Source organism: Grammomys surdaster, unplaced genomic scaffold (genome assembly GCF_004785775.1).
Source record: "Grammomys surdaster isolate TR1022 unplaced genomic scaffold, NIH_TR_1.0 125357, whole genome shotgun sequence".
NCBI classification, from domain to species: Eukaryota; Metazoa; Chordata; class Mammalia; order Rodentia; family Muridae; genus Grammomys; species Grammomys surdaster.
Genome location: NW_021620229.1, coordinates 2,308 through 29,264, shown reverse-complemented (window position 1 = coordinate 29,264; position 26,957 = coordinate 2,308). Strand labels below are relative to the sequence as shown.

General features: G+C 37.4%; 1 protein-coding gene across 1 annotated transcript; it reads left to right on the top strand.

Moving 5' to 3' along the window:
• Positions 1 to 163: 163 nt before the first annotated feature.
• Positions 164 to 26,957, top strand: Setdb2 (SET domain bifurcated histone lysine methyltransferase 2; the record flags this gene model as incomplete). Its single annotated transcript, XM_028785872.1, has 13 exons — positions 164 to 396; positions 3,162 to 3,510; positions 6,390 to 6,515; positions 8,257 to 8,322; positions 11,448 to 11,544; positions 15,509 to 16,069; positions 16,895 to 17,011; positions 18,628 to 18,797; positions 19,848 to 20,046; positions 20,747 to 20,846; positions 21,382 to 21,475; positions 23,863 to 24,203; positions 26,865 to 26,957. Coding segments are annotated over exons 2-13 (1,980 nt in total), but the record flags the coding sequence as incomplete, so codon positions are not given.

Here is a 26,957-nt window from a genome sequence, read left to right as displayed (position 1 = left end):
GATTGGCCGAAGCAGTTAGCGCGAGACAGGCCGAGAGAGCCGCTGACCAATCAGGAGGAAAGCGCGCGGAGCTTCCGAATCGTTGAGCGGCAGTGGCTGCAGCCAATGGGCGTCTGAGCTGGCTCAATGAGGGCGGAGCGTGCCGTGGGCCGGTGTTTTCCCGAGCTGAGGTGAGGGCGCCTCAAGACTGCAGGTGGAAACTGCAGGGCGCGCGGGGTACCAGCCCACCTCAACCCGCTATCCTGGTAGCGGAGGTGGCCGGGGCTTTCCGCTGCGCTTCTCCTTCTGTCTTGCGGCGCTCACTTCCGTGACTGGTGGTTCCTGAGTAATTTGGCTATAATGGATTACAGGCAGTGGAGCACAGCATACATCTCAGGACACTGGTCCATTCCACAGGTAAGTTTACACTGGCCATGAACAAATGAAATTATTTATCAGTTGAAGTTGGTTGGAATCTTAGGAGCGACGGACTGACTCACCACTCACAGTCCAAGATCAGTAAAGTCAGTGCACAAAGGTATATGATTGACAGATCTCTGGCATGTAGTAACTTATGGCTCTCTGTATGTTAATGAAGAAAACCAAAGTGGCGGATTAATTTATGTTTAGTCTTAGATTGGGTATACAGACCATAACCTCTTAAAACTAGGCTGCCACATACAATAGGACATGTTTCTATTCTTTAGAAGCCGTTTTCCCATTATTGTGTGGGATAAAAAGAACACATGGAATAATTAAAATGTGCCTGGCCCCTGACTTAGACTCTGTAAATGGCATGCTATCAAAGAACCAAGGAGATAGCGGTCTTAGCCTTTTTAGTTCCCCCCCCCCCCAAGTAAAAAGGAAACTTAGATCTAAATGAAGTTGGCTGGGTGTTTTTTTTTTTTTGGTTGTTGTTTCTGTTTGTTTGTTTGTTTGTTTGTTTTGTTTTTTGCCAGATGAAAACTTGAGACTGAAAAAGAACCAAATTTAAATAAAATTTTACTGACAAGCTGGGAGGTGGTGGGACAAGCCTTTAATCTCATCACTGGGGAGGCAGAGGCTAGTGGATCTTAGTTCTCTCCTGACTGAGTTCCAGGACAGCCAGGGTTACACAGAGAAATGTTATCTCAAAATACAAAACAAACAAATAAAAAGTACACTGACAGTGAAATATTAGTCTTGTTTTTTGAAAGATAAGCTTGTGGTTTAAATTCTCTTAACTTTTTTGTTTTTTGACAAATGTTTTTCTTTTGTAAATTAGCTTTCAAGCTACACTGGTGAGAGCTTTTTCTTTAGTTTGTTGTTTGCTATGTGGAAATCTAGCCTAGTAGTTCAGGATTACCTTGAACTACTGGTACTCCTGTCCTTACCTGTGCTTTCCTGAGATGTCAGGCTGCGAGTGGGTGTACTGAGGTGGAAGTTACTAGAACCGTGTTGGAAGGCAGCTTGGCAATGTCTCTTTGTGGCACCCGGATATCTGTAGACCTAATTTACAATGGAAAGGTGGATTGGCTGAAATACAGTTTACGGTGTATATTTACCTTTTAACAGTTTGCATTTCTGGTGAGTCTCATTACCGGTGGGATACATACTTCTTTTTGTTAACAGATTTTCAAGTTTCTAAGCATGTTTGGTATTCTGAAGTATATCACAGTTGGTGGTCTATGGCAAGCATGTTCTGGGCTGAAACTGTAGCTCAGTCAGAATACTTGCCTTGTTTGTACAAAGCCCTGGTTTGGAACTTGAGCACCATGTACGTCCAATGTGGTGGCACATGCAATTGATCCCAGTACAAGGGATCAGAAGTTTAAGGCCAGAGAAAAGGATCCCAGGCAAAAGGATCAGAAATTTAAGGCCATACTCAGTGTCATAGCCAGGTCAAGGCCAGCCTTTCTCAAGAGGAAAAAACTAGAAAAATTGTATTCTACTTGGCACTCAGTGGACAAGAGCTTATGTTTTTTCCTGTTTTGAGAAATTCTTGGTCATTATCACCTCATTCCTTTATTTTCCCCATAAATGACAAGGTATGATTTTCTAGAGTACCAAGTGGCTTTTCTCATGAGTCTGTTGTCTTATTTTCACCTAATCAGTATATTTGAAGAACTGTTTTTATATCCATGATCCTTAATTGGTTATTTTTCAGAATTGTATATTTCTTTAGCCCTGTGAGGATCAAATATATTCACATTTGTTTTAAAATATTTGATTCTCAGCAGTTTAGTGTGCTTGTTACTTCTTATTCATAATGTAGCTTTCTTCGTGTATTTCAGAGCCTTCATCTCCTTGGGGATTTCCCTGCCATCCTTTGTGTTATGCTGTTGATTGGCATTATCTTGAGTTCCTCATGTTTCATTTCCTCAGAGACCTCACAAACTGTCTGTTGAGAGTTCCCTTTTAGTTTTAAACATGACTCTATATAGTGTTTTAAAACCTTCTAATGTTCTTCTGATTTATGGTGTGGAAAAGACAGAAAAGTTTACCATGTATTGACTAACACTTTGATAATTCAAAAAATTTTATTAGTTCTGCCAGTAGATATATATCCTAAGGAAATAATCAGAAAAAAATGCATAAAATGTTTGTTCCAGTATTATGTATAACAATTTAAAAATATACAAAACTTTATACCAACAATTAATAACTTTAAAAAATTTATTAAAGCTTTCAATGTATGATTATTGTCCAAAGTATATAATGTAGCCATTTAGTTATAGAAAGATAATAGTGATTGGGGAGAGAATAGACTATATTATTGTGAGCATGGAAAAGGCATATACACTAAAATCTAAAATTTTTATAATTATGAACTGAGAGGATAATTGCTACCATTTATGGAATTCTTCCTGTGTCATATATCATTTTAAATGATAATCTTATCCTCATAACAATATATAAGGTAGTTACCATTATTCCTATTTTTTAAAGTTTCCATGATATATTAAGGTAAGGTTTGTTGGTTGGTAATGCAATGTAAGTGTTAACATGTCAAATATGGATGATAGGATTATGAGTTATTCTTTTCGGTATTTTTCCTAGTTCTGTAGATTTTTCCAGTTAATGTATATTTTTTCATAGTGCTTTGTATTCTTTTTTAAAGATAGAGTTGTTGTTATGACAGCATCTTTTCTTCTTTTTATTTTTTCTTTATAAGTATGCACTCTTCTTTGTTTTTGCTCCAGAGTGTTTCATGCATTTGTGGACCAAAACATGGGATGAACTTTTATTTTTAAAACGGCATTGTCAGTAGTCCTGATTCATCTTTCAACCTGACATTGATGAAGATGCTGTACCTGTTTTTCTTGGACTAGTAATCATTCTGAAAGTCTATTCAAGCACAGTTTCTATTTGAAAACTTAAATACTAAAGAATCTTAGGAAGTAGCCTGGAGACATACCCTATTTGAGGACTTCAGATTTCATAGAGACTGCAGTTGGACCCTAGTTATTCTCCAATCAAAGTGGTTCTTTTGATTAACTTAATTTTGAAGAATTATAAATAAGCAACACCAAAAGATGGAAGAAAAAAATGGTAGGTCAAAGAACTCATTTTTAAACATTGTATTTAAATGTTTATACACATTTATTCTAAATTGCTGAATTTCAGTGGTTTTCACTCTCAGTGATTTCTTTTTCTTCCTTGTACCCCTTCCTTGTGTGGGGAGCTAGCACAGGCTGGAATGGTTTGAAGTAAGTGGGGCACAGAGTTGAATGTAGAGGTAGCTGTGAAGGCTGATGCTCTCTGGCTTTCTAGATCTTTATCTATACTGAGTGCCTACTGAGAACTTCTGAAAAATAAGCACTTTCTTGTTATTTTGTGATTAAAAACTACTGGCTTGGGCTATTAACACCTGTTGCCTAGCAGCAGGGAATTAAGTAAAAATACTCATTGCTATAGCTCCTCTCTCTGGCCCAGGAGCCTCTCTGGGTAGGCTGGTTAACTCTTTGTGAACCAGAGAGGAAGAAAAGGAAAAGAACTAAAATCTTTTATATAGGCAAAATGCACAGAGACATATACGTTCATACACACATCTATGTTTTCATTTACACATTAACAGAGTCACGAGCCTAACCACCTGTCTTATATACTCTACAAGTATTTGTGCATGTTCACACACACATGGAGAGAGAGAGACAGACAGACAGACGGATGGATGGATGGATGGATGGATGGATGGGTGGATGAGTCAGAGCTACCCAAGCCATACTACTCAACCAACAACTTTCTTTTCCCTAGCCTTTTTATACCTTTTTAGACAAAAAGTTCTTTAGAAAATTACCTCAGAGATAAAATGTTACATAAAATGGGAGTTACAGAAGGATGTGGACTGTAAGTTCAAAGTAGTGTTTCATTATACTATACCTCATTAAAAGTTCAAAGCAACAGTTCTTTACATGGCCTTGCCTTATCCTACTGCACACTTGTGGCTTTATCCTTGGATTCAAATGTTTTTCCTTGAAGAATACAAACTTGTTCCAAATCTATTTCTCTTTTTAGTGTGATTATGAAAGCTCATTGTATTTCTTATTATGCAGCCTTTACTTACTATTATGAGGAGTTAGCACATTCTATTCTTGATTCTAAGTTTATTACATCTTTCTAGCAAAGCAACTAAGGCCATCTATTAAAACGGTCTACCTGAAATTTTTTGAATCAAATCAGGAATTCTGTAGAATTATTAATTCATCTAAATAGGATTAATTCATGAAAGTTCCTCTTTATATTGATCTGCAGGAAATCTGATCAATATAGTGTAGGCTAATGCCCAGGGATTTTTATATTAATTTAATAATGACAGGAAAGGCATATCAGCTTCAAGAAGCAACCCTGAGATGAAGTCTCTTTGGGACCTTGCCATGGAGCTCACTTATCACAGACCATGCAGAAAACAGTGGGCCACCTCCAAGAAGGCCACCTGCTAGCCTTAGCCTATTCTAAATGGTTCCTGACATTGTTGTGTGTGTGTTATATATACGCATTTGTGTGCAGATGCCTAAGCTTGTGGATTTCAGATGTCAGGAATGGGTATCTGCTTAGTTGTTCATTGTTATATATATAGACAGTTTCAATGTTTTCTTTGATTGCTGTTGTTTTCTTAAGTTTATTAATTTGTGTGTGGTATAGTGGGAATGGAACCCATTTCCCAGTTAACGCTCATTATGCTTCACTGAGCATAGCCTAAACTCCTGTTTTCTTAAATTGTATTGCTAGTCTCTTTATTAATCAGCTCTAAGACTAAGCAGCTACTCTGACTTTTTGTTTCAAGTATTTTCTTTCAGAGCAATTCAGTGAAAACGTGTTAGCATTTTTAGTAATATTCCACTTGATACACAATCAAACAAACCAGTGGATTTTGATCAGTGCCTTTGGGCATCACTGCCTCTGTTCTCAGGCTATGACAAAGTTGTATGTAATTCCAGAAAATTTTGATGCTACAAAAGCTATTTTTATTTTTTCTGGATTTTTTCTTAAATGTTTAATCGTAACTATTTATAGGGAACATATAATATGTGAATGCAGGTGTACATTGGCAAATGCTCAGATTTGGGTTCCAATAACTTTTTTATTTCATTTTTCAAATATTTATTATTTCATTTTGATGGAAACATTTTTTTAAAACTCCTCTTAGAGCTTTTAAAAACATAGTGTATAACCTCTAGTCACCCTGTTGTACTGGAGAATTCCAGAACTGTAACTTGGTTGGCTCACCAGCCTCTCCTCATCCCTCCCACTGCCCCCGACCTGTGAATAGCCACTGTTCTGTTCTTAGCTTCTGTAAGATCAGCTGTCTCATAACGTGCACGAGTTTGAACATGTCCTTCTCATCTTTTTGTTTCTGACTCACTTTACTTTGCATAATTATACCCTTCAGTTTTTATCATATGGCTAAATAGTATCCATCGTACATATATACTTTATTTTTTTAAGCAGTTTTTAAATATTTCTAAGTCCTTCCTCTAATATGGGCAAATCCCTAATGTGGAGATTTACACCCCCAGCCCCAGTTTCTTATATATTTTTAAATTTAGCCACAGTGTGTGAGACACCTGGGTCTTGTTCTTGATGTCTAAATCTTTGTAAGGAAATATGATCTAAATCTTTTTTCTTTTTCCTCAAGGAAAGTGTTAGACCAATTGAATCATATAGTAAACTTAGTTAGGGTTTCCATTACTGCAACAGATCACCATGAGTGATATGATTTGTGTTTTGTTATTGTGTAACTCAACTCTAGTGTTCTCACATGTGAACTTTGTAGATGATTCTATATTGCAATGTCAAAATGCTGGACACACCCAGCGGATCTCTAAAAGACCAATTGAATCTTATTCTTAATCTTTGTTTAGAAATGATATGATTTTTTCTGTAACTTATGCCTTAAGGAAATGGGTGCATTTTTATTAAAATCTTAGGTGATGCAAAGGCTTTCTGGATGGAGCTACAAGATGATGGTAAAGTTGACTTTATGTTTGAGAAAACTCAAGATGTCCTACATTCACTGAAACAGAAGATAAAAGATGGGTCTGCCACAGATGGAGGTATGAAAAATGAAGACTTCTAATACTTCCTACTGTTATATACTGGAAATGCAGTATAATGCTACTGCTGACTATTATAAATAACAAATAAGTACTTTTCTAAGGCCCTAATGTGAATTTTATCTGCTTTATGTATTATAAACTTGCTTTTCCCATATGTGGTGGTGTGTATATGCTTGTCTCAGGGAGTGGTACTATTAGGAGGTATGGTCTTGTTGGAGGAAGTATGTCACATGGGGGTGGGCTTGAGACCTACCTCCTAGCTTCCTGGAAGACAGTCTGCTCCTGGCTTCCTTTGGTTGAAGATGTAGAGCTCTCAGCTCCTCCCGTGCCATGCCTGCCTAGGTGCTGCTGTGTTTCCTGTCATGAGATGGACTGAACTTATAAACCTATAAGCCAGCCCCAATTAAATATTGTCCTTTATAAGAGTTGCCTTGGTTATGGTGTCTCTTCATAGCCATGGAAACCCTAACTAAGACAGCATACATCTTATGAAGTGGATAAACCTGGGTTTTGTAAATGATAGTTACTGAAGGACGCCTTCACCATGTGTGCCCTAGAACTCCTCTTAAGCATTGGCCTTAAGCACTCTTCCTTCTTTAGCCTCCCACGGGGCTGAAATTAGGCAACGATTTTCTCCTCTGTTTATACTTTTTCCTTTTATACTTTCATGCCTGAAGAGGAGGGGGAAAATGTTGCATAAGTAATACCTGCTTCTTGTATAATGTTGGCATAAATAGGAAAACGCAACAGAATTGTGTTTGCTCCATCATTTAGACAGCTGGTGTAGATATGACTCATTAATGGTAGAAGTCATGACCTGCATGTGTGAAGCCCTAGGTTCTGTCCCAGCATACAACAGCATAAAAATTTCCTGTCTCAAACAGAACTTAATATACTAATTTTGAAAGCAAAATTTTAGTTTTTTGTTTTTCTGTGAGTTTTCAACTCTAGTTGTTTGGAACATGGGGCTCTAAATTTAAGATCTTCCTCTGGATCATTAGGATACAGGCTTGCAAAGCAAAGCTGTTCCCAACTGTTAATACTTTTGGGTGCTCTCACCATGTGGTCTGTAGCCCTTGATATTCTGAAACCCAGAAGATGGCTGGGGACTAGTGGTGGGAGGGGTTGTTGTTTTTATCTTTGGATTTGTTTGTTTGTTTGTTTACAGGTTTTTTAAAGTGGGTAGAGAAGAATTCTTTTTTCTCTGCCTACTCTGAAACGGGTGTATAATTATGTTGGAGAAATGAGATAAAGTCAGCAAATAATGCATTTATTTTAGCTGACGTACAGGTTAAAAACTTCTTTGGGAGCAAGTTCCTCCTGTCACTGCCAGAGGCTTTTTCTCTCAGCATGGAATCTCTGTTATACTATACTATGCTTATGACATTTCAGACACTCAGGATAATTTATTGGGTTTTTCTTCTTTAAGAAACTTTAAAAATTTTGAAGATTATTTCTTAATCTTTCGTGAGTGAGATGGATGTAAGTTTGAATACAGTTCTATCAGCTTTAGTTAATTGACCTAAATAGCCGGCTTCCAGACCTCATTTCCTTTGGTCTCTGTCACAGATGATAGGCTTTTTTCAGAGAGTTATAAAGATTGAGTGTCAGTTGTTTAGTACTGGAGTTTGGTAACCTGAATGGAAGTGATGATTGTGTTTATCTTCCTCTCTCTCTCTCTCTCTCTCTCTCTCTCTCTCTCTCTCTCTCTCTCTCTCTCTCTCTCTTTCTTTAACAGACTATGTCCAAGCAATGATTCTAGTAAATGAAGCAACTCTGAGTAACAGTCAAACACTGGAAAACGGTATGTTCATTATTTACTCCAATCCTGGTAATTTTTTTGTTCTTTCCTTGCCAACCTTACTTGAGACAACACATAAGATCTCTATTGCTAAGTATTAATGAGCCACAGTTTCCTTTATGAAAAGTCCTACCCCTCCAGAGATAGGGAACACATTCCTACGAAACCCTAAGAAGAATGAAAGTTTATGTCTTTTCTTTATAAAGCATCATGTAAAAAGGGCAGATAGAATTCTAAGAGTCTAAAGCATTGTAAACCTGGTTTCTGTAAAGAGCACTGTTAGGATGGTACATTCCATTATAGATGAGTTGATGGTTTTGTTTGTTTGTTTGTTTGGTTGGTTGGTTAGTTAGGTTTTTGTTTTTTTTTTTTTTTAGCTTGGTTTGAAACCTTCAGTTTTCTAAGGACTAAATGTGTTTGGTTTAAAAGATCAAAGATAACAAAGAAAACTTTATAAAACTTCTGATATTAGATGTGTATTTTTCACAGCAAGCAAGTTTCCAGTTTAAAAAATATAACTCCCTGTGAGATGTCACATGTTAAGTAGTCAGTATCCCAAGACTTATCCTTACTTGAAATGTCAGTCACAAACCCTAGGCCTCTGTTACTTCTGGCTGACTTGGCTAGATCAGGGTTCTCATAATACCCATCATAGGTGTGATAATTTGCTGGAGAGGTAGTTCAGTGGTTAAGATTGTTTTCTGCCTTTCCAGAGGACCCAAGTTCAGTTCCCAGCACTCATGTTGGGCACCTTACATTCACCTGTAATTCCACCTCCAGGGGCTCTGACACCCTTTTCTGCCCTCTGTGAGCACCTGCACTAATGTGCACATAACTCCTCCATGTATACACATCATATAATAACAAAAATCTCTTTTAAATTTTTGGAAGCAATAACTCAAGAAGCTGGAGGAAATGATTCATCCTCTTAACAATTTATTATGAAAAGTATAGGATACAAATTAACAGCCTGGTGAAGCAGCATGTGGGAGACGAGGAGCCTGAATGGGGGTACTCCAATCTCAAGTTTGGGGAGTATGCCACCCTCCCAATACATAAATGCTTTCATCAACCTAAAAACCTCGGCACCCCTCCCCCATCATTTAGGGCATTTGTGGAGATCTCATTACATAGGCATGAATACATTAATATTGGCTACTGGTGATCGACTCTGTCTCCTGCCTGTCTTGCTTCCTGAACTTTGTTCAGTCTGAAAATTCCACGCCTGTAATTAAGATTTGTTTTTTCCTAGTGGAACACCACCATGCTGAAGCTCTCTAGGGATTCTAGTTAGTAGTCCTCTCAGTAGCAATCTAAACAAACATCACCCTGGAGATTCAAAGCTCTTAGAAGTGTTTGGAACAAAGACCAGAAGTTATAATAGAAGATACTGCTCTCTCCCTGACACTCGGGAGATTACAAGGATTTTAATAATTTGATATGGAACTAGGGCAGAACAGATATATATTTTTTGTTATGCCACAAATACTAAGACTAGAAAAGACAGTTTGAAGTTATTTTATCAGTATTATCATTCCATAAATTTTAATGTATCATAACTGCACCTTATGTTTTGAAAGTGCATTTTTCAAATTTACATTTATATTGTTAGATATCCTCAACAAACTTTGCTATCAAAATTTGGAGATTTAAAGTTTTTATTGCTATCATCAGTGTATTTTGGAAAATGTTTTTCTCATTATTCTTAATTTCAATGCTAATGTGTATTTTTACAATAGGTTCTCAAAAAAATTTTCCTTTCACAGTATTCTTTGGTAGCATTTAAGATTACGAGGATTCTATGTCTGGAATTGCGGACTATAAATTAGACTCAGAGATGTACAGTTGTATTGATTCAATGTACATAGAAGCGTCATAGAAGTGAGTACTCATCATAGCGGTGAGTTTTGATTAGCAGGGCAAGGTAAGGCAGAGGGCACTTCTAGACAAACAGATGGCTTCTTAAAAGTGAGTGGAAGAACAGAGAAACAGATGTGATTTTTGAAAGGTAAATGAGCCGTGAGGAAAATAGGTATGATATACTATACATTGAAATAGTGTCTGCATCGGCATGGTGCTGACATCCTTCCTATTTTGAAACTTCTGGAAAAGTACACTTGCAATTTTTCTTTCTTTTTTTTTTTCTTTTTGAGGATTCATTTTTAAACATTTAAAAGATGAGAGAAAGATTTTCCTGCATTTGTTGATTTGCAAACACTTCAGTTCAACAATCCTTCTGGTACTGTAACACCTCTGCACAGTTTCAGAATTAACACACCCTTCAGAGATTACAGTTTCATGGGGGAAGGGGAATGGTAACAAGGAATAAATCCTAAGAAATAATTCTTTTCCTGTCTAAAATAACTTATTTTCAACTCAGTCGGATTTTTTGTTTGGAGTCATTAGCAACAGAAATGATATTTTATGATTTTATGTTTTATGTAGTCTCTTCACCTGAATTGCAACAAGTTTATGAGGACAAAAATATATCTATTTGCTAGTATAGAAAAGGGCTTGGTGTTAGGGTTAAAACGAGCCCTTGGAAATCCAGTCTGTACTCCCTAGATACTGATTAAACACTAATTACTTTTCCTTCCCTTGCTTAGTTACAGCTGTAATTACTTGTTGTTTCCCCATATGAAAGAACAAGAAAATATAGAATAGAGGGTAAAAGGATACACAAGGAAATAATTAGACAAATAGATCAAAAGAGGTAATCCAATGCCTTAAACCCTGTCTCCTCCAACACATAGTTACAGATCAATCAGGAGGCAAAAGAGACCTAAACCAAACATTCTGTGCCCTTTAAAGGCCTGCAAACACTGTGCCACTTGTTTATAAAATATAGGCACAACTACCACTACTTTAGATAACTATTATATTGATTAATTGATATCAAACTCATTCTCAGGAGTAGTTTCTTCAAATTTTTTAAATTTATATTGTTTTCTTAATACTTTTGAAAATATTGGCAATCTTATGGCTGAGTGTCAAATTGTTAGTATCTTTGGAAATTTTAGTGTTCTATTTGGGCAGAATTTCTAATCAGTGAACATATTATTGACTCTTTTAGTGAATTATTTATAACTTTGTGTTTCTGTTGCTCATGTTTGTACTTTTCCCTGTAGGTGGCACATCTGAGACTCAGAATGAGCAGGAAAACAAATCAAAGGCACTTCCCTCTCCATCACGTGAAAACTCTTCTCCTGAGGCCTCCACCATTCTGTATGTATATATTGTCCGTGTTAGTACTCCCTCAATATGCTGCTTAATAGATACCCTGTAATTAACTCCTTCTATAAAATTTAGCTTAAGATGTCTGTGTTTTATTAGTCAATTGAAACCTTCCAAATCAACTTTGAGGATATTTAAAGTATTAAAATTGCCTCCAGTGTCAGCTCAGTGTTGACAGCAGCTTGTAAAATATCAAGTGTGAGGAGCTTTGTCTAACCCCTTCTCACTGAGTGCAGTGAACATTCCTTAGCTTTCAAGAGACTTATACAAGAGTATATCTGATACCTGCCAAGCAATAAAGCCAGCACCAAAACCTTCAAATGCTGATGAAATTCCTAATTTGTTCTTCTAATCTATTTCCTTTCAGCTAAAATTAAACTGGCCCTTAAAAAATTCTCAAGAAAAAATTTTTTTCTGTTTTACTTTCATATCTTTTTGGCCATTGTAGATAAAAACTGTTACATGTAATTTGCATTTATAAGTAGTAGAGATGTCTTGTTGGGTTTTGTTTGTTTTTGTTTGGTTTAGTTTTTCAGACAAGGTCTCACTGGGTACCTGAGACTAGCCTTGAACTGTGACCTCAGCCTCCTAGTTAAGATGTCAATGTAGCTTGAGTCTCAAAACAATTTTATATGCTCATACAGAAATCTCAGTCCATGCTTTTTTATAACTCCCTAACTGTGGCTCACAAAACTTTGTTTTAGTTAGAAATGTTAACCCAATATACAGCATAAAATCTCATTAGTTTTAAAACACAGACCCAACCATTCTAATATAAGATGTTTCACAAAACTGCCCATAACTTTAGAAGATTATACTGTAGGTAGAGAATTAGTTTTTACGATAAATTAAATGTTTTAAACTCATTGTGCTAGTTTGTTTTTTAGAGTACAAAGTCTATAAATACACTGTGTACTCAAGGAAAGAGTCACTGGATGGAGGCTTTTTTTTTTTTTAAAGATGTACTTAGTTTATTTGAGTGTTCTATCTGCAGGTACACATGCATGCTAGATGAGGGCATCAGATCCCGTTATAGATCGTGAAGAGCCACCATGTGCATGCTGGGAATTGAACTCAGGTCCTCTGGAAGAGCAGCCAGTGCTCTTAACCACTGAGCTATCTCTCCAGCCCCATGCTAGTTGTTTTTTGTCCGCTTACACAAACCTAGACATGTTTGGGAAGAAGGAATCGTAATTCAGAAAATGCTGCCATATGATTGGTAAACCTGTAGGCCATTTTCTTAATGATTGATGTGGGTGGTGCTATCCTTGGGCAGGTGGTCCAGGGTTGTACAAGAAAGTAAACAGAGCGAGCCAGAAAGTAGCTTCCACCATGGCCTCTGCTTCAAGTTCCTGCCTGATTTCCCTCAGTGATGGACTGTGAGCTGAGACTTGCAAGCTAAAATAAACCCTTTCCTCCTCGAGTTGCTTTTGTTCTGAGTGTTTTATCACAGCAATAGAAACATGATACACGCTATGGAAACACATAGATGTCTGATCTTCATTATCTTTAGATGTTAGGTTCTTTTAATTATTTATTCTCCTTATTTAGAGACAGGGTCTCATGTAACCCACACAGGTCTTGAAATTGCTTTGATGATAAGAATGACCTTGGTCCTCCCTCTTTTCCTTCCCAAGTACTATGATTACAGGAGTACACCACTTAAAATGTAGGTTCTGTTCTTACAGTTCATTTTATTATGAACTGGAAGTCCATCTTCATCTTGATTTTTTTCCCCTTGTGGTGTTTTCTTGAGATACTCTGTAGCCCAGGTTTGCCTTGATTCTTGGGATCTTCCTGCTTTAGTCTCTCAAGTACTTGGCTAAGAGGCATGTGTTTTGGAATTTATTTTGATATATCAAGAAGACCTAACTTGAATTATTCAAATAAAGTACAATTATTCTAGATGTTCTTAATTAGTTCTTCCTTCTTTTTAAACTTCTGACTTAGTCATACCTGTGTTCTTATAAATATAGTTCACAGAATGCTCTCAAATATAATTTTTGAAACAATATTAACAGTTTTACAATTTTACACACTTCTCAAAGCAAATCCTCTCTCTCCATTTCTCCTTTTAAACATGCTCTGAATATTCTTTGATTTATCTTTTGAGGTTAAAGTTATTCTGATGCTCCCCAATCTCATTACTTTGTTCCCCAAAAATTCTGGTTTTCATATCTTTGAGAAAGATAATTTTGAGTCGGAAGACATATTGAGGAAATTGGAAGGGATAGAAAATTCATGAATGTTAGCTCTTCTTAATAGTCCGCTGTGCCTGTGGAAAGAGGATGGCGGTGTGTGTGCCCATCATCAGATACTAGAACTTAACATTCTCCGGGGTGTATGGAGCGTTCTCAGGAAGAATTTGGTGTTTGTTCTACTCTTTCTCTCTTTCTTTCTTTCTTTCTTTCTTTCTTTCTTTCTTTCTTTCTTTCTTTCTTTTCCTTCCTTCCTTCCTTCCTTCCTTCCTTCTTTCCTTCCTTCTTTTCTTTGTTTCATTTTGTTATTGTTTTTGGTTTTTCAAGACAAGATTTCTCTGTATAGCCTGGGCTGTCCTGGAACTCACTCTGTAGACCAGGCTGGCCTCGAACTCAGAAATCCGCCTGCCTCTGCCTCCCAAGTGCTGGAATTAAAGGCGTGCGCCACCACTGCCCGGCATTGTTTTTCTTTTCTTTCTTTTCTTTTTTTTTAAACCACTCTGGACATCTGACCAAAGACCTCATGCATGCTAAGATGCACTATATCCCTGAGCTGCAACCCAGATCCCTCAGGGTTTTTAAAAGAAAGCTTTATGCTCACTAGAAACTATGCCAGAGTTTAGTTATCTTCTAATTCAGAAGTTTGGATAATTTTGTTTACTGAGACTCCTATAGTTCTCAAAGAGGCATTTGGATTTTTATAGGAAAATACTTTCTTATATGTGTTTGGTTTTTTTTTTAATTAATCAAGTTTATTTTTTTTTAATGTGGGTTCCTCTTGACTAATAATTTTTCTTAAAGGAATGTAAGAATAATCAAGAACTTGGCTAAGGATTTATGTCTGAGGGTGTTCATCAAAACACACAGAGACAAATTGGAAATAGTTCCAAAATTAAAAGATGTGTTAGCAGTTGATAGTATCTTTTACCCATTAGACTGAGAACCAGATGAAATTGTGCACATAGCCAATTGAAGGAGCTTGTCCCCTAAGGAAAAAAAAATGGCAATATTAACAAAACCTGGTTTACCGTAGTCTAATGTGGTTAGCTAACAGGAATGGCAGGGATAGGAATACACCAGGAAGTTGCTACTCACAGCACTGTTCAGTGTGTGGAAGTTCTGTCTTTTTCACTGTCTATAACACACTAAAATACAGGTGTTTGGAGATTTTGAGACAAACGTAAATAAAATACCTGTTTTAATGTATAACAGACACTTCATAATATAAAACTTACGTTCTTTGTAGAAGTTTAAAAACTGGGTTCAAAGTACAAGCATTTTTTTCAGACTTCATCCCCTTAAATTGAATACCAGTCCTATTTTCTTTTGTTAGTTCTCAGAATGTCAGTATTATTGACAACTATCTTACATATTGTAGGAGGGGAAATCAGTTAAAAATTGCTAGATGCAAGCACTGTAAAGAATTCTTAACTAATTCTTCAGCTAGCCTTAGTTTTGCTAGGCAAAGGCTTAGCAAATCACACATGAAGAAATGTGTTCTCAGCCCTTAAACAAGTCCAGGCTCTCTGTGTGTCGTCAAAGCCTCGTAGACAGTCACAGCTCTCAGTAGGCTTCCTAGAATTGTCTTCATTACACCTGACCTCCAAATGCCTGCAGAGTATATATAAAGTATTTCAGAGTCTAGGTTATCTTACTGCAGTCCAAGAAATTAAGTAATTGTCACCTTAGTGTGCAATGTTTTTAAAAATGAAGTTAAACTATAAATTTGAGTTATAATAATTACTCTATTCTTATAGATCTACAGGAAAGAAAGAACTCCTCCCTGTGAACAGTAAAGCTGCAGAGCTAGGGAAGAAGGAACTCCCTTTGCATATATCTTTCCATCGCCATATCTGCTCCAGGGCTTGCCTAATGGAAACACCACTGTCCTTGAAGGGAGAAAACCCTCTGCAGCTACCAATCAGATGTCACTTCCAAAGACGACATGCAAAGACAAGCTCTCATTCTTCTGCCCTCCATGTGAATTATAAAACGCCCTGTGGACGGAGTCTACGAAACATGGAGGAAGTTTTCCATTACCTGCTTGAAACAGAGTGTAACTTTTTATTCACAGACAACTTCTCTTTCAACACTTATGTCCAGTTGACTCGGAATCACCCAAAGCAAAATGAAGTTGTTTCTAATGTGGATATTAGTAATGGAGTGGAATCAGTGTCCATTTCTTTCTGTAATGAAATTGACAATAGTAAACTTCCACAGTTTAAGTATAGAAAGACAGTGTGGCCCCGAGCATATCATCTGAACTTTTCCAAAATGTTTTCTGATTCATGTGACTGTTCTGAGGGCTGCATAGACATGTGAGTAGAAAAACATGGCGTTTCAAGCAATCTGCATATAGATACATTTGTCTAGTCTAATGTGTTCCAGTTTGCCATTCTGTCTGTCTAAAACCAGTAGACAAATTGTCTAAAATAGATGAAAAAAGATATCCTGTTTCATAACTGCCCAAAATGGTAATCTGCAATTTATTTTTTCTAAGGATGAGTGTATGTACTGCCATAGTTATAATAGCAATTACGGTGTCATTGATGAGTGTCACAGACACTCAGACACTTTAAATGCATTCTCTTCATCATCACAAAACCCTGTGTGTTAGGTATTATATTTCTCTCATACAAGTAAAGAAGTTAGTGTCGGAAATAAACTCAAAGAAGTCACAAAACAGACAAATTGGAAGGGCAATATTTGAACCTTTATTCCTAATTTCTCTGTTACTTGTTATATATTACTTTTACAAATTAAATGTCATTCCTGGCTGATTTTTTGGAATGTGTGTTCACAATCTGTGATAGAAGAACATAACTAAGACTATTGAGAAATGAGCATCTGCTGGGAAAACATTCATTTGGAAAAGTTAAAAACCCATAGAATTAAATGTCTGTTTGAAGGTCGGAGAGCTCAGTGTAGTTTATATTAGTTGTAATGAGTTCTTGGTTGGTATTATTTCTTAGTAGGCCCACTGTGTTTAGAGAAGTTTCTGTATAGTGCTTGAGCAAAACCTCTCTTATAAATAAACATTTACCATTTTTAATGTCATTTACACTTTTACCAAGTCTCATAATTTGATGTTTTGTTTTTATTCTCACTTCTCTATCCCCACTGCCTTTTTTTTTTTTTTTTAGAAAAAAATGTGCATGTCTTCAGTTGACAGCACAGAATGCCAAAGCGTGTCCCTTGTCACCTGATGGAGAATGTACTGGATATAAATATAAAAGACTGCAGAGACTCGTGCCTTCTGGGTAAAGAACCTTAGCATTTGTTGCAGGTTGTTTGTATCTATGAAGGATGTTACATTTCTTACATTATGTTCATGGGGGTGCAGTACCCGTGCCTGTGTGTGCACACATGGAAGCCAGGTGTCTTCCTCAGTCACTATTCACCTTGTTTGTTTTTTTCAGATAAAGTCTCACTGAGCCTGGAGCTTCCCTCGTTGGCTAGACTGTCTCTGCTGTCCACTGAGGCTGGAGCCACATATGTGCTCCACCATGTCCAGCTTTTATGTGAACTCTAGGGATCCGAACTCAGGTCCTCATGCTTGCATGACAAGCATTTTACCCACTGATCCATTCCCCCAGCCCCCGAGAGGACTTTTTCATTATGGTCTACAGTCTTACAGGTTTCATTTATATTTTTTTCTAATACTGACCATCTAAATTATTAAGAAATAATAACATGACCATTGTATATTAGGAATGGAAGTCAGTGACCACACACACATTAGAGTATATTTAAGTAATCACTCATCTGCTTCAAGTCTGGCTCTTCAGGAAATGAGTGACTCTGAGTAGCCATTTTCCCATTAAAACGTGGCTGTAGCACATGGGAGGCAGAGGCTAAATGAGTGATACTGAGTTGAAGACCAGCCTGAGCTACATGGAGAAGCTGTTTCCAAAACAAATGAAGGGGCTGAGGAGCTTACTCAGTATGAAAGAGCATGAGGACCTGCATTCTAATCCCCAGAACCTATGTAAAAAGCTACACATGCCTGTTAGCATAGTGCTATTAGAGGCTGAAGATATACAATCCCTGGGGCTTGCCTTCAGGCTCAGTGAAGGAAGGGATCCTTCTCAAGGGAATACAGCAGAGACTGGTAGAGCAGACACCTGACTTTCTCTGGCATCCGTGTGTGTGTGTGTGTGTGTGTGTGTGTGTGTGTGTGTGTATGTGTGTGTGTGTGCATGTGCAACACATGCATGAGCATGATTCCCCCTCACTAATAATATTAAAGATATATACTCATTAAAAGAAAAAGTGATTGAAAGAAACTAACTTGACAGTTAATAATTTTCAGCTTATCGATTAATACTAAGAAATAGCACCAATAGAACTAGAATTAGAAGAGTTTGATCCTAGACATTTCCTTTCCATATTTTAAAAGCTAACGTTATTGTGTACTGAACACTAGGACACATATCTTGTAAATATTGACATGTGGATGTTAATGAAACAGCCCCGTCAGTTAAGCTCTGTTATGTAAATTTCTTGATTGAGGTTGGAAAGATGGCTCAGTGCTTTCTGTTCTTCTAGAGGACTCAGGTTCAAATCCCAACACCCACATGAGTGTTGACATTCAGTTGTAACTCTAGTCTCAGGGATTCAGTGCCCTCTTCTGGTTTCCATGGGCACCAGGAATGCACATGGTACAGTTATATATACAGGCAAAACACTAATACACAAAACATAATTAAAAATAAATTCCATTTTAAAAGTAGAAACTGTAGCTTGTCAACCCAGACAATCGAAGCTTATACAGTCACATGTCCCTCAGTTTCATTATTAGTTCAGTGACGTAGCAATATATACTTCATTTTGCTTTTTAGACTAATTGATACCATCTCATATGTATTATTGCCAGTATTTATGAATGCAACCTGTTCTGCAAGTGTAGTCGACAGATGTGTCAAAACCGAGTTGTCCAGCATGGTCCCCAGGTGAGGCTACAGGTGTTCAAAAGTGAGAAGAAGGGCTGGGGAGTACGCTGCCTGGATGACATTGACAAAGGGACATTTGTGTGCATTTATTCAGGTAAAGCAAAGGTTTGTTTTTTAAAGATTTATTTCCTATAAGTAGGATCTCTATACATCTGAATATAAATTGTCCTAGTCAGAGCCATTGGCATGCAGAACAAGATGTAGGGGCAGTACAAAAGGAGACAGACCTTGGGTCCAGAAGGGCCGAGATGCCATAAGGTACCAGGTGCTTCAGAAAGCCCTATTTCACCAGGGCTCGAGACTTAAATGGCACATTGTCTCCACAGCTACAGATGCTCTGGAGTAAGGGAAGAAAACTTCTAAATAAAAAACCTAATGACCCACTTACTCCTTAATATTTTGAACTGACTAGAATTTCACAAGTTAGTATTGTAATGTTGATTCAGACAGTAACTTTAAGCATCTCACTTAGTTTCAGGAACTCCAGAATATTGGTCATGCTTGAATCTGTCACATACCACTTACATACACATATACTACCCAGCCTGCCTAGACATTCTTTCTGTTTGTCAGACTAGCCCTTTAGTGAAGCTGTCTGCTCACATTAAGTGGTGCCCAGGAAGCATCGTTGGCAGTCTCTGCAGAGCCAGAACATGACCTAAGGCTGACCTAGAAAGATGAGTGGCGATACCTAACCACCGATTCTAGCTTGACAAGTATAATTTTGACTCTTGAAAGAAGATGGATTAAATGAGACAGATTTTACTATTAAACTGAGTTTGAACGTAATAGCTGATCGAGATCACAAGTTTTAAATAGGTCACTTTTCAGAAGACTTCAAGATTTCAAACTTAATAAAACAAGTCTTATCTAGAGTGCTTTTTTGTTTTTACATTACTGTGGATCTTTATGAAATATCAAAATGGACTGGTGCTTCTTTCAAATAGCTCGTATCTATTATGAATACAAGGCAGGAAGTCTCCCGTTGGTCTCTTTTTAGTGTCTTGGAATGGTTTTCTTTGATATATTCTAGAGTTTGTAGGGTAAGTTTATCTCTCTAGAAACAAGGTGCTCCTAGCACAGAGAAGACAGATGGCAACTTGTTGGTAGTTTCCTGCTTTGAACACTATGTGTTTTATTTTAGGAAAGTTAATGAGCAGAGCCACTCCTGAGAAAACTAATATTGGTGAAAATGGAAGAAAGCAACAGCACATTGTGAAAAATTCATTTTCCAAAAAGCGGAAAATAGAAGTTGTATGTTCAGATTGTGAAACACACTGTGAAAGTCCTAAAACTGAGGGATGTCCTCCTGAGATTAGTAGTGATCTCAAAGAGCCTGTTGCGTAAGTAAAAACTCAGAAATGTTTGGGGTTTGTCCCCTCTGTGTCTCTCTCTTTCTTATCACCATTCCTCTCCTAAACATCATCTTGCCTCACAGTTTAAGTTTAACACTTCTAGAAACCCAGCATTCTTACTTAATATCTAGCCAGCATATTTCCTCTGTGCCCCATTTCTGAGTTCACTGTGGATAACTTTCATCTGATTCTTTATGAATGCTATACATTTTAATTTTCTATATCACTATTCTATTTGGAAAGTTTTATTAGAGTCCCTTAATGTTTAAAAACACATTTTAAAATTATTGATATCTAATGATTGCTTTTTTCTTCCTTCATTAAGTAGCATAGATATTATATAAATTAATTTAATATTTTAATTTTAAACTTATGTGTATGGGTGTTTTGCCTTATCACTTGTTATGTTATCACTTGTGTGCCTGGTGCCCTCAGGGGCCAGAAGTGGATTTTGAATCCCCTGGAACTGGAGTTATAGATGATTTTGAGCTGCCCTGTGGGTGCCGGGAATTGAACCATGTCCTCTGGAAGAGCAGCTAGTACTCTTAACCACTGAGCCATTTCTCCAGTCCCTAGATTAATTTCTAACAATAATGGAAGTTTACGAAGTAATGATATTACCTATATTTAAGGTCTAATAAAATGAGCTTTTGGTGATACACGGAATAACTTTTCTCTTCCATTTCAGGGAAATGAACTATAGAAATATTTCAAGAACTCAGCGTCATTCAGTCATTGGAAGACCTAAATCCAAGAGAGCTCTTTTTCATTACAATGAGGAAAACATGGTAAAAATCACAAAGTGAAACTGAGCTCACCTGCAATGTTAGCACTTTGGGGGGGGGCGAGGGGCAATTCAGGAGAATCATGAGTTTGAAGTCAGCTTGGGCTACATAGCAAGACACTATCTTGAAAAACGAGAGAGATGCCTCTCCAAGTACATCAACCATTGCCTTACCTTTCTAGCTTTTACTGAAATATTTATGCTACATAATACTATGTAGGATCTATTTTGTTGTTTTGAACATACAGGCTATGTGCAAAAGTCTGAGTTACAAATTTATGTTTTTAGCACAGATAATATCTTGACAGTTTTGTAGTTGTAGTTTACTAATGTGCCTAGAAATAGTTTAAAATCTGTCTCTGTCTACACTGTGTTGGCCCCACTTATGCTAGGGCTCCTTATGGTACCAGCTTTGTGGCTTTTCACATCTCACCAGCTATATGTGACCTATAAAGAGTGATGCGTGGTGAAGAGCCCCAGCTGCTAAGGACTTTTTCCTGGCTTAGAAAGCACAGCTGCCTTTCTTATTCTCTTTCAAGGGATTTGTTGGCCCAGATTCTGCTGCCCTAGAAGATAAGACCGGATTTAAACTAGCTCAAGGAGACTTGAACTCTAAAGCTAGGAGAGCTCACGGTAGGCTTCATTTCTTTATGGTTGCCTACCTCCCTGCCGTTTTGTCCCTTTATTTAAATCTACAGCTCCTTTCCATAGACTTCATAACAAATGGATGGGTTTATCAAGTGGACATTAGTAGACTGTACTCCAAATCTGGCCTGCCAAATGTTAGTTGTGATTGATGAAAGCATGCTTTTTATGTTTTTAAATAGTTGAGAAAAAAATCAGACAGTGCATAGTATTTCTTGACACTTGAGAATTAGGTGAGCTTACGAGTGTCCATAAATAAAGTTTTAGTGGACTATAAGCTGTAGGCATTGATTTACAGGTTTCTGTTTTCCCTCTACATGAGCATAATTGAATAGTCACAACAGAGACCATGTAACTGCTAAATTCTTGGTGATTAGTCCAAAATTTATAGGAGTTTGCAGACTTCTGGTCTGATTTCAGCAGAGACCTACTGCATGGAAGAGGGGTTGAGTGGACGGCTCTGAATGCACGGTCCACAGCTGTTGTCTGTGGCTTTGGAAGTGCTATCCAAAGCAGCCACATTTCAGATCTTCCATTTGGACTCTTAAAGATACATCACTCTAGCAGTTCAGTCCACACCACTGTATAGGATGCTCAGTGAATGCTAGCAAGGGAATCAACTCTCCCTCCACAGAGTACTCTTTCAGAGTACAGTCTCTGCATGATAAATGTTACTGCTGGGGCAGACCTGGGCTTCTGAATTTCTGTATTTCAACAGATCCCTCAGTAGAGAGATATGAATGACAGATGTCCTGTTCAGGGAACAGGCCTGCCACTACAGCCTCTTTCATATCCTTTATCTACAACCTAAACTCCCCAACTAGTGTTCAAGGATAGATTGGTGGAGGTATGGCTGCTCCTTGCTGGGAAAGTTCTATTAAGAATGAACATTTTAGTAATAGTTCTTTTACCCTTTAATGCACATGAGCCGTAATGAGTATGGTTGCTCTGGCTCATTCACTATTTGCATCATTTGCTAAGTATATTTTGCAGGCAGTCCAAATAACAATATCATATAGCTAGAAGAAAGTATCAGAAATCTTTGACTAACGATCCATATGACAATGATTAAACCAGAAGCCTTTATTTTTAGGAAATATAATTCCTTTCTAAAAATATTTTTAAGTAACAGTTACATATATTTATTAGTATAGTGTGGCATTCAGTATATACTGTATAATGATCATTTACCTCAGGGATTTGTCATTTCTTCCCTATTGGCTATTTGGAAATATGCCATTAATTATTGCAACCACTGTTATCTTACTGTGCTGTCTGGAACTTTAGAAGTTACACCTCCTAACAACTGCACTCATACACTTATGAGCAACCTCATTCTGCTCCCTCTTCCTCATAGTTCCACTGTTCTGCCCCACTTCTATCACAGTAGCTTTTTTTTTTTTAAAGAAAAAAGAAAAAAATACCTTCAAAGATTTTTGCTTCCCCCTCTTTTAAAAAAAATATTTACCTGTTTATTTAAAGGAAAAGAATGTTCATGTATGTGTGGCATGGCATGCCAAGATCAGAGGACAGCTTTTGGGAATCTGTTCTTTCCTTCCACCATATGGAGTGCCAAGGATTGAACTCAGAACTTCAAGCTTGGCAGCAAATATTTTTACCCACTGTATCATATCGTCTGCCTAGGATCAACTTTCTAACTGAAGTATAATTGGTGGGGGAAGCACTGGATTATATTGCATGAGTGGGTTGTTTTTTCTTTTAAGTAGATGCATTTACTTATTCTATCTGACATGAATTCATAGCTTGTATGTTCACAAGTGGTTAATTCCACTATGGATGAAAAACCTGACTAAACAGCTCATCACCTTTATTGGTTTATAAAAGTACAGTTTTTGACTGGCCACTTAGTAAAGGCACCAAACATTAATATATATCATAAGCCCTTGGAAATGCAGTTGTTTTTGCTGGAGTTTAGGGAAAAAATAACTCCTGACAGTTATCTTAGGACTGTGACATGTTAAAGGGCTAGCTACTCTCTTTGTTACATATATCTAGAATATACTTAAATGTAGATTCCAGAGTTGATGAAAAGAAAGTTACTTTTTTTGGATTTGCTATTAAATACATTAATGAGAAAGCAACATGTAGATTGATTAAAAGAGGTGATGCCGCAGTAAAAAGGCAGGCTTTAGAAGGTGGGCACATAGTGTGTGTCCAGCAGTTCCCTGTAGGAGGTAAATCTTCTAAGTTCTCTAGACTCAATGTTTTCATTTATAAAGTTCAAGTAATACTGCCTACATTAACATGTGTTAAAGATTAGTGCTAATTAAAGCAACTGTCATCTAACTTAATCTTAGCACTATTACTCAGACAATTATATGTCCTGACAATTCCTTCCTAACAATGTCTACTAGAGGACTTAAGTTCAAATCAAGTTGGAGATTCTGAAGACACACAGCTGACTGAATCAGATGTGATAGATATAACTACAAGTAGAGAAGACACTGCCCCAGTACACAGGTGTAAGCACTCAGCCATATTGAGTAGTAAGAACATTAAACAGGTGCTTGAAGTCCCAGTAAAAAAGTCCCAAGAGGAAGAGCCTGCAGCCTCTCAAAGCCAGCAGGTCTTGTGTGATGAGGAGCTGCCAAGTGAAAAGACAAAGATTCCATCTGCTTCCCTGATGCAGCTCAGTAAGGAGAGTCTGTTTCTATTGGATGCTTCAAAAGAAGGAAATGTGGGCCGTTTCCTCAATGTGAGTATCAGGGTTGAGATTCCTATTTTTAAGCACTCTTTTCTTTAAAATTTATCAGGAAGATAAGATGAATAGATTCTAAAGACAGAACAAACTACCCGAGTCAGTCCTCTGTGTATCTGTGTGTGCTGTTTCCTGATGTTTAATTCCTGCTGCTAATATGAGAATGACAATTTGGGTTTTTTTTGTTGTTGTTTTTTGAGGATCATAGTAATTAATATAAATTGATTTGCGTTAGAAACCTTAAGAAATGCTGGGCGTGGTGACTCATGCCTGTAATCCCAGCACTTCTCAGGCTGAGGCAGATGGGTTTCGTAAGTCATAGACCAGCCTGGGCTATAATGTGAGAACCTGTCTTTAAAACACAAAACAAAAACAAACAAATAAAAAAAAAATCCATGAAACCAAAGAATGTCAATACGTCAAGAAGTTTACAGGGATGAGAGAATGACTCATTAAAGTGCTTGACAAGCTTGACAAGCTATCCTGAGGACCTGAGTCTGGATCCCTGCACCCACATTTAAAGCTAGTGTGGCTGTATGCATGCCTATAACCCCAGCACTCTCATGGATGGAGATAGAAGGCTGGTTAGGCCCAGTTTCAGTGAGACATGCTGTCTCAAAGGATTATGGTAAAACATGATAGAGCTGAGTACCCAGCATTCTCCTCTGACTTCCTCATGCACATACATAGACATGTGCATGTACACAATAACACACACACACATACACGTGTACACCAGGCATTATGACACACACTTGTAATCCTATTACTGGGGAAAAGACAAGAAGATTCTGGGGCATACTGGATTGTCTAGCCGATCATCAAGCTCCAGGTTCAATGAGACTTTGTCTCACAAAATAGAGTTATAAAGTATGAAAAATTAAGGTGAAAAGCAATCCAGACATCTGTCTGACACTTGACTTCCAGTTTCCACAGACACATGCAGATATGCATGCATGCCTTCACATGCACATGTGTGCACAAAATACACACTGTTTACAAATTCAGTTGTATAAGTTGCAAAAAAATGGAATAGGAAATAGTCAGCATTGAAGCTGAATGCTGGGCATGTGTGAGGGTACTGTAGATAGAGGCTTGGTGTCTCTGTGAGTCTTGTGATGCTAATAACCGTCAGTATTGAGAAAACAGGGCAGCTAAGAATACTGGAATGGAGGAATTGAGCGTACCATTATGTTCTGAGCCTTGGAAAGAGGTTATGTGGCTGAGTTGAGTGAACTCAACTACTCATACATTCTCCTTTCAAAGTGCTGATTTGGGTTAGGATATAAGGATTACATTGCATATACTCTTTGTGTTAAACTCTCTCAACACTTTTATTTGTTTTCAGGGCCTTCACCATTTATTTATTTATTTATTTATTTATTTATTTATTTATTTATTTTACATTTTTGAGACAGTATCTTTTCTGTGTAGCCCTGACTGTCCTGAAACTCACTACTCAGTTAAAACCTTCTCTTGAAAAGTATTATGCTGCCAATTTCCCTGACCCCATTCTATGGCTCTTGTTTATTCTTGCTCTTAAAAAAAAAAAAAAAAAAAGCTCTGCAAATACAAGTAAATACATGTGTGGTGTTGGTTCTTTTTATATAGCTTATTCACTTTGTGAGTGTATGAGTACATGGGTAGCGGCCTACCTGCACATGTGTGTCTGTGTATTTGGGAGCCTGAGGTCAATCATGGGTGTTGTTCTTTCAATGCTATTCACTTTGGGTTTTTTTAAAACAAGGTTATCCATTGGCCTGGAGTTCACTAATCAAGCTGGGCTGTCTGGCCAGCAAGCCCCAGGGATCCTCCTGCCTCTACTGCTCTGGTCCTAATATGAACATCTGCTACCATATCTGAGTCTTTCACGTGGGGTCTGGATATTGAGCTCAGGTCTACATGTTTGAATAACAAGTACGTTAGTGACTGAGCTATCTCTTATATTCACTTTTGAGCTGACAATACTCTCCTGAGTTTATTCCGTATCAGTACACAGGGGATGCTGGTCTCCTATTTTATACTCATTTATTTTGTATGTGGGTGAGGACGATGCACACATGCCACATGTGTGTGTGGAGGCTAGGGAGTAACTTCGAGACTTGCTTCTCCCCTTTTTACCTTGTAAGTTCAAACTCAGGTTGTCCGGCTTGTTGGTAAATGGCTCTCCCCACTGAGCCATCTCACTGATTCTTCTTCTTAGCATGTGTCTCTTTATATGCTGCATAGAATTCCACTGTGGTAATTTTAACTAGTTCCCAAGAGGCAGGAATTAACATTATTTCCAAGTGTCTCCTGTTTAAAAACCAATGTTTATTAACAATCTTACACATAGATATCTATGCAGATGGTTCTATACAAAACATTTTTAATACAGTGTTGATGAGTTGAAAGATAAGTGTATTTATAATAACATTAAGTACTGACAAAGAATCTCTATTTGGGGGTTCTATTTTGTATTTCTATTAGCATGATGTCTGAACGGCTATACTGAATTGGTTCCTGCTATTAACTACACTGCTAAAACCTGATAGATTGTGTATTACTTAAACTGAGAAAGACAAAAGTCAGTGAGATGTGTAGGAAACGAGGATATTCACATACTTTCTAAATTGTATGCTGTGTCTTACCTCTTGTTTAATTTTTTTTTTTTAACAGCATAGTTGCTGCCCGAATCTCTGGGTGCAGAATGTTTTTGTAGAAACACATGACAGGAATTTTCCATTGGTGGCCTTCTTCACCAACAGGTTT